Source organism: Tarenaya hassleriana, unplaced genomic scaffold (genome assembly GCF_000463585.1).
Source record: "Tarenaya hassleriana unplaced genomic scaffold, ASM46358v1 Cleome7, whole genome shotgun sequence".
In the NCBI taxonomy this organism is placed as follows: domain Eukaryota; kingdom Viridiplantae; phylum Streptophyta; class Magnoliopsida; order Brassicales; family Cleomaceae; genus Tarenaya; species Tarenaya hassleriana.
Genome location: NW_010969548.1, coordinates 1,424,436 through 1,432,537, shown reverse-complemented (window position 1 = coordinate 1,432,537; position 8,102 = coordinate 1,424,436). Strand labels below are relative to the sequence as shown.

General features: G+C 36.7%; 2 protein-coding genes across 2 annotated transcripts in view; one reads left to right on the top strand and one right to left on the bottom strand.

Annotated features, from left to right (window-relative positions):
* Window positions 1–1,825: 1,825 nt before the first annotated feature.
* Window positions 1,826–3,707, top strand: LOC104800665 (expansin-A6). Its single transcript, XM_010523544.2, has 3 exons — window positions 1,826–1,976; window positions 2,412–2,730; window positions 3,191–3,707. The coding sequence occupies exons 1-3, from the start codon at window positions 1,826–1,828 to the stop codon at window positions 3,498–3,500; spliced, it is 780 nt and encodes a 259-aa protein (XP_010521846.1). The 3' UTR covers window positions 3,501–3,707.
* A 1,911-nt stretch (window positions 3,708–5,618) lies between these two features.
* The window catches only part of LOC104801527 (factor of DNA methylation 4), a 4,467-nt gene continuing 1,983 nt past the window's right edge, over window positions 5,619–8,102 (bottom strand). The window contains exons 3-8 of the mRNA XM_019201061.1: window positions 7,400–8,068; window positions 7,127–7,308; window positions 6,980–7,048; window positions 6,607–6,897; window positions 6,096–6,305; window positions 5,619–5,997 (exon numbers count right to left, since the gene is read on the bottom strand). Of these exons, the coding sequence (XP_019056606.1) occupies window positions 5,755–5,997; window positions 6,096–6,305; window positions 6,607–6,897; window positions 6,980–7,048; window positions 7,127–7,308; window positions 7,400–8,068 (1,664 nt within the window). The 3' untranslated portion in view covers window positions 5,619–5,754. The remainder of the gene's footprint in view (window positions 5,998–6,095; window positions 6,306–6,606; window positions 6,898–6,979; window positions 7,049–7,126; window positions 7,309–7,399; window positions 8,069–8,102) is intronic.

Below are 8,102 nucleotides of genomic sequence, written 5' to 3'. Positions count from 1 at the left end.
CCCCCCCCCCAACTCCCTTTTTTATTCTCTTAATTACCCCCCATTCTCCTCCGTTTTCTCATCTCCACCCCGTCACTTTCCAGGGCTAAATCCGTCAAACCGAAATGTTATCCACTTACTAGACGGAACGGAACGGAACGGGACGGGACGGTATTGCGTATTGTCTGTGCTCCTTTTTTTCATCATTTATTAATTAAATAATTTATTTACCTTTAAAGATTTTATGTGGTGGAGTCCTACGGTCCTACCTCGATACCTCTCTATGTACATAGTAAAACGCGTTTACCCATTTTCACATTTTTCCGAATTAAATTTTTTTTTCAATGCATTTAATGTTTTCCTGTGACTGAAATTTGTCATAGCCATATAGAATTCAACTTTTACATTATTCAATTTTGGAAGGGAAACAGTTTAAATAATTCACTATAAAGCTAAGCTATATATATATATAATATAGTTCAGAAACGGGTGTATTAGAGTGACAAGAAGCGGTAAAAATTCACAGTCTTTCTTTTTATAGGGAATATTAATATGTTTTTTACTACATTTCTCAAAGTAGGTTTTTTAAAAAAATTCTATAATGTGATATCTATGGAAAATCTACATCTTTTGGTAATGGAAACCCTTTTAAACTCAACCATTTACTCAACATATTTATAAATACCATCGTTTTATTTCTTTATTCGTTTGGTCTCAGTAAGTGTTTTTATTTAATGGTGACACATTTTTTTTATTGAAACATAATTATAAATAAATTAGGGGTGATTTTAGTTTTAGGGTAAGTATTTTTTAGTCATAAAATTTCTTTTGCTTCCAAGCAAGATATTTTACCTATTTATATATAAGGTCCGTTACGTACGGACCAATCATGTGTTTTGCAACAGAGGCGAAGTAATCTGAAGAAAGGTATTTGGTGTGATTCTATAACAAGTTAATTACGCTTATATTTTTCATAATTCCACCGTATGTGTAGCTTTTTCAATTTAAAATTACAAGGATTTTTGTTCACACTCCACCCCAAAGAAAATGCGCAAGGATTTTTCTATCAGTATTTATTATCCCTATATAATATAACTAAAGATAAACATTTTAATTCAGTTATAAAGAACTAAACCAAAATAAAATAAATAACATGTAATATAACTATGTTTCAATTAAAATTGCTTTAAAAATATAAAATTTTAAATTAAACACAAAAAGAAGGATTTTTATTTTAAAAAATAAAATCAAACAAATTAAAATGAAACAAAATATTTAAAAAAATCTAAAAATATATAGCCCTCTAAAATAAAAGAGAAAAATAAAGGTTGCCTTAACGCGCGTAAGAAGCACGTGATGGAACGGCTTCAGATCCGACGGGAGTTAAACGTCTTTATCCGTACATTTACAAATTTGATTGGGCCGTGTGAAGCACGCGCCAGAAGTATCATAACTTGCTCTCTTGTCCGCAAACAGAAGAAAGGACAATACAGTCAACATTTAATTGGTAACGTTTAACAATAATTAATTATTTTAAGCCTACTAATCAAATTAAAACTCATTTTCATTCTTATGATTCCATTCGAAAAAAAGAGGAGGAGGAATCATAATCGTAAATTTGAAGACAGGTGAAAAATGCAAATACAACATTTGGAAATATATATGGAGAAAATAAATAAATAGCATTAAAACCTAACAAACACATTAAAGTAAAAATATAAAAATACTGCCAATCCCGTGTAGTTATATACACCTTCCCTTCCGTCCTCCCCAGGCACTAACCATTTTCCCCCGTCCTCAGCCTTCTTCCCCATCTCTCTCTCTCTCTCTCTCTCCCTCCCCGACAATGGCGATGATTAGTTTGGTCTTTGTTCTCACCATTCTCGTGAGTTTGACACTAATGTCTGAAGCAAGAATTCCAGGTGTGTACGGAGGAGGAGCTTGGCAAAATGCTCATGCCACTTTCTATGGAGGTTCTGATGCTTCAGGAACTATGGGTATGCCCATTTCCACTTTGTGTATTTTCTCAAAAACAATCCATCTTATCCTCTGCAACACAATCCCTACATTATATATTATTATTATTATATATATATATTTGAAGGACTGTAAAGTCGGAGCCTTTAATCCCCTCTCGTTTGAGTTCTTGCCGACGGCATTGTCAAAAACTGCAGCTTTGAGCCGTAGTTTTTCATGGTTTCATGTCTGAATCCTCTGAAAGGTCCCAACTTTTATACGACAAATCTGGATTTCACCATGACATTAGAAAGAGAAAAAAAGCTCAGACCTACTTGGGTGTTTTTTCTTTGGCTTACATCCAGGAACTTATGGCCACATGTCGTAAATCTATCTTCCAGACACAAAGTCCGAACAGAGAGACACATACGCTTAACTGAACACCACAACTTGCTCTGTCTTGATGAAAAAAACAGGGGGTGCTTGCGGGTACGGAAACCTTTACAGCCAAGGGTATGGCGTTAACACAGCGGCGTTGAGCACGGCTCTGTTCAACAATGGATTCCGATGCGGAGCATGTTTCGAGATCAAATGCGCAAGCGATCCAAAGTGGTGCCACTCTGGCAGTCCTTCCATCTTCATCACCGCCACCAACTTCTGTCCTCCAAACTATGCTCTTCCCAGCGACAATGGCGGTTGGTGCAATCCTCCGAGGCCTCACTTCGATCTCGCCATGCCCATGTTCCTCAAAATCGCCGAGTACCGCGCCGGAATTGTCCCCGTCGCTTACCGCCGGTAAGAAAAACGCCCTTACTACTCTTTCGGAAAATGCAGTATGATAAAGTACAGAGGAACAAACCCTTAAGCTTGGGGTTTAAACCGTCTCTAATGGTGACAAGAATTGCTTAATTTGTGAGTGTTGAAGTGCAGGTTAGACTGTAGATGAAAAAGTCTCCGCCTTTGGGGATGAAAAAGCCAATGGGGGTGTTTTTGAACGATTTCAAACTTAGGGATCTAAATGAAAACATCTAGACGTTTCGGGTCTAGTTGAAAGAATCTTATACTGGATTCTTGGCGCGAGTCATCGCAACATTTATGTCGGGTCGTACTCGTGCTCGTACGCGGCTTTTTCCCACAGAGAGAGATCTCCCCATGTGGAGAAAGGACGAAAATGTCCTTCCTTGCAAACGAATGCACCTTATAGTCAAACCAAAATGACGAAACTAACCCCGTGACGTACGACTTATTTACGCAGAGTGCCATGCCGGAAAAGAGGAGGGATACGCTTCACGATAAACGGATTCCGTTACTTCAACTTGGTGTTGGTAACGAACGTGGCGGGAGCAGGAGACGTGGTGAGGGTGAGCGTGAAAGGGTCACGGACAGGGTGGATGAGCATGAGCAGGAACTGGGGGCAAAATTGGCAATCTAACTCCGTTTTGGTTGGTCAGTCACTCTCCTTCCGCGTCACAGGCAGTGACCGTAGATCCTCCACATCCTGGAACATCGCCCCCTCTCATTGGCAGTTCGGTCAGACCTTCGTCGGCAAGAACTTCAGGGTCTAACCCTTCAGGGGCATTATCGTCAAAATGTAAAAATTATAAAAAAAAACCCTTTGTTATGATAGGTATAATCTCCTATTCTACTATCTACTAATCTCTGTTTAGCAGTATTAAAATGTTATCATGCCAAAGGCAATGCGGAAAATTGAATTTGAGTGGAGGAGTAAAAAATTTATTCCTTGAAAAATTCCAATTTTCACCTCTTTTTAATTTTTTGCATTTGTTTTTTGGTGGATTTTTAGTGTGGGTTTTTTTAGAGGGTAAAATTGGAAGTCTATATATATATATATATATGTGTATGCAATGGTTTTTGTGGCTGGTAACTGTGACCAGTCAAATTGCAATTTAATTTGGAAGTCTATATTATATGTGTATGTAATGGTCTTTGTGGCTGGTAACTGTGACTAGTCAAATTGCAATTTGCCAATTATATTTGTGTTTAGCTACTTTCTGAAAATGTAATTGTATTCCAAATTTCCAATCATAGATATGGAATTCAGAAATTAATTAAAAAAATATATTTTCCATCTGGCTTCAAATTAGAATTAACGATTAATGAACATATGTTTTATATTTATTTTTTTAGATTCAAATAATTCAGAGCTAGTGGTATATAGTTGTCAAGATATAAAAAGAAATACTAATTCGCGGTAAGAGGGTCCATTCTTTTCAAAGGCTCTAATATCTGGTTTTAATGCTATAGTATTTTCATGTAAGATGTAATTCTGATGCAAATACAACCTGAAGTTAACTTTGTGTGTAAATAGCAGATAAAATTCGGATAGAATGCGATTCTTTTCCCTCCGCAAAATATCCAGCATTTTGTCAATAACACGAAATTGGCATTTTTTTATTGGCCAAAAATATTTTAATTAATAAAATAAAAAGGGTTGGGAGGATAAGGAAAACGTAAGAATCCTAGGATTTTATTTTGATTTTGATTTTTTTTTATTTGGGGGTTACCTATAAAGCATAAGACAAAACATGAATACTTGGATAGTGAGATTTTGTTCACAAGCAAATAGGAAAACTACGAGAAGCATTAATTTGGGCATTTATCTCTTTGCCAAACACCTACCGCCCAATAAAAATTTTCACATAAAAAAAATATTTTTTCATATTCAGAAGAAAAAAAAAGTAGTGTACAAACCGTAATGAAAATTACTCATTTTTTCAAATAAAGATAATGTTTATTACCGAATCTTAAATGAAATCAACCATAGTTAATATATACCACTAAATCATTTATTTTTCAAAACTTGTGGTTCATAGATATGTTTTTTTTAAATGTGTAACTTTAAAAATAAATAAGGGGATAAACCTAAATTCCAAAAGAAGATATGAGAGTCACATCAAGAAGAAAGTCCAATGGGCACTTAAAGAGAACGAAGACACGTCCATTCGGCGGCACATGGGGTGGTGCTGGGTTCAATTCATTCTCCTCCTTCGTCTTTTGGTGCAACAAATTACTGGCGGCTTATTCAGATTCAGGTTAGATTGGATTTATTCGTGTTTGATTATTTCAATTTTGTAAAAATTATAACAAAAATCAAAAAATTTGTATGGAATTCGCAATTCATTGCATGATAACTATGAATCCAGAAGATTAAGGTGTCGAATGGATGATGTTTTTATTTTGAGTTTTTGGATTTAGTTTTTGGTTTTTAGATTTTATTTTTTTGTTTTTTGTTTTTGGTTTTTATAAATTTGTAAATCCAAAAAAATATAGTTTTTAGTTTTTAGTTCAATTTTTTCATAAAGTGGTTTTATTGGGTTTTAGGAAAACCAAATTTTAAAAATTTGATTGACAATTTTTTGAGTTTTTAAAATCTAAAAACTCTCAAAATTCTTTCCATTCAACACCTGGACTAAAAATAAATTGCATATTTGGTTCAATTTTATATTTTATCCATTTAAAAATCAATTTTAGATTATTATTTTTATTTCATTTGGTTATGTTCAAATTTACTTTTTCAAAATTAAAAAAAAAAACCATAACCATTGGTTTTTATATCGAATTTGGTTTGATTACGATTATGTATGATTAAATTCGCTCTATTGTTTGAAACATTTATAACAATTTGTATTAAGTTGTAAACCCTAAGCTTAATATTAAACAGATGCAGAAACGTGGTATCAGTTAGATTAGAAGTTTCACTCTGGCGGCTATTAATACCATACTAATCAGTGAGAATCACAAAAACAAGCCAAGGGCTGAGAGGAAGGTTTTGGAGGTAACAAGTAGTGGTTTTTTACGTTACCGTTTGCGCTTAGTAGGTTTAGGTTTTACCCTCTTCCACATATCAAGCAAGAAAGAACATCCTTCCTCGAGTGTGGCCTTTCTTCCTTCTACAAGGTTCCAAAGCTCGGGTACAACGTACCGCCCGCTCCCGTTGTATTCTACCATTTCCCGCAACGCTTTCACCACGGCTTCAAACACTTCATCCCCGAACTCACTCTTCAGCCCTTGCAGCTTCTCATCTTCTTCGTTCAGTATCTCCTGCAAATTGGTATTGTGTTCATTGCTCTTTGATGCAAATCTTAGAGCAATGTGTAAAAAAAAAAGGGTTTCAAAGGGGGGGAGGGCATTATTTGTACCTCAGCTTCACCATTCCTTTCAATGACCTTAAATGGATGCCAACTCGGGTCTCTCAAGTATTCTTCCCACAATGAACACAGCTTTGCGGCTTTTACATCAGCTTTTTCTGCTGGATATTTCTCTTCTACTGCTTTCCTGAATGGTTTCTTATCGAGTTCTCCCATTTTCTTCACACCAATGCGAGACCGGGCTGTCAATCCCCCCAAAGCCTGCAAAACATAGTAGGGATTTAGCAAACCCTTAAATTCACAAGGATGATGAAAAAATAAAAGGGCAACTAGCTTCGGTTGTGAAACTTTCCTATAGTTTATCAAATATTAGAGAAGGCTAAGTCAGTGTGGATATTAGTAGTTTCAGAGATTTCGATGAGGTGGCAGCAAAGGATGCTGGAACGGTTATGGGTATCACGTTGGACTTTAGCCCTGAAACGCTGAATCTCAAAGGAGAAAATCAACTACAAACCTTGGATAGAGAGACGCAGTGAGAGAGGAGAGAGAGAGAGATGCTTACAGTAATCAATGCCTTGCGAGCATCTTGTAGTTCATCGTTAGTGTAGCCATGCTTCACAACGAGTGTCTGGTAAAGGGACTCTTGGTGTTCCCATTCCTCTTCTTTCTCCTTCAGTTCTTCTTCGAGCTTTTCCATCTTTTTCTTGTTTTCCATATCTTCATTTTCTCCGTTCATGTGTTTCATCATCAGCAGACCACCTCTCATACGCTCCATCTCTAGCTCAAATGCTTGCAACGCATCAAGTTTGTGCTCAAGCTCATGGATTTTCCCATGCAATTCCTCTTTCTCTTTCTGCGAGTGGCAATTGGTTAAAGAACTAACCCCGAGAATTCCTCGAACCATGACAATTTCAGTTTTGTCTTGAAACTCATACCTGATGCTGATTAGCCAGCTTCATCATATCTTCATCAGCTTTCTTCTGCTCCACAATAGCCCTTTCGTTCTAAGACAACATAAAAAGATACTACAATCACGCTTAACTATCATAATAGATAAGTCATCTTAAGTGTCTAACTGCTACCTTAATCTTGTCCCATTGAAGCTTCCTTCTCTCAGTCTTATTTTGTGCTTGACATTTATTAAGATATTTCTCCCTCTCCTCCAATTCTTTTTTCTGAGCTTCCAGTTGCCGAGAGGCTTTCTCGTGGTCTTCATATACCTTGACCAAATTATCACGTGCTTTTTGCTGTGCAATTCTCATTTCTAACAATAAAAATGTAAGCAGATGAGCTTTGAATACCGGAAAGAACAGATCAACCGCATAGTGATTCATATTTTATTGAAAATGAGATACCTTCATTGTATGCCTTGATCATTTCATCCTTCTCCGTCACTACTCTCTCATAATACCTACTGGTTTCATTGTATTTGCTCTCGATTTCTTTGAGGCACGAACTTTTGGTCTCCAAAGTATTGGTCAAGTTTAAGAAAAGCTTGGAGTCTTTTCTCTGATCTGCTGCCTCCTTACCAGTAACAGTTTCGAGGTACCCATTTTTGCGAAGGTATTTACCAACAATGGTGTTTGAGTAAAAGTCATCTTCTCTTGCGAGCCAACCATAAAGATTCTCACCTCGATCATGTGCTGCATAGAAGTCTCTCTTCCCCCGACGACTAACTTCAAAATCTTTTTCAAACATGATTGCGTTTTTGAACCCTTCCCAGTCCTTGTCAAACTCAACTATAGAAAAGCCAGAATGACCTTGATAGTTCCACAGTGGTTGGACTTTCTGGGGATTAAAACCTTTAGCAGCCAGTTCATCACGTATCTTGCTTCCACTCTCAGCAACATACCGACCTTCTTTAAGGTCTCTTTTGATGTTCGCCAAGATGCCTTTCCAAGGATGCACAAACTTTTGGTCCAGATCAGCAGTCAACGAACCATGCCTTTGGGCATATTTTGGAGCTACTTTAGTACCAAAGGCAAGACCAGTTTCTTGGGCAGTTTTTGCTCCCTCTTCAGCAGGACTAGCCAAGCTAGTTCTGTGGGGAGAGTACGA

Coding starts and splice junctions, on each gene's coding strand:
- LOC104800665 (XM_010523544.2), top strand. CDS start 1,826: ATGGCGATGATTAGTTTGGTCTTTGTTCTCACCATTCTCGTGAGTTTG. Junction 1,977..2,411: donor TGATGCTTCAGGAACTATGG/GTATGCCCATTT, acceptor TGAAAAAAACAG/GGGGTGCTTGCGGGTACGGA. Junction 2,731..3,190: donor GTCCCCGTCGCTTACCGCCG/GTAAGAAAAACG, acceptor TTATTTACGCAG/AGTGCCATGCCGGAAAAGAG.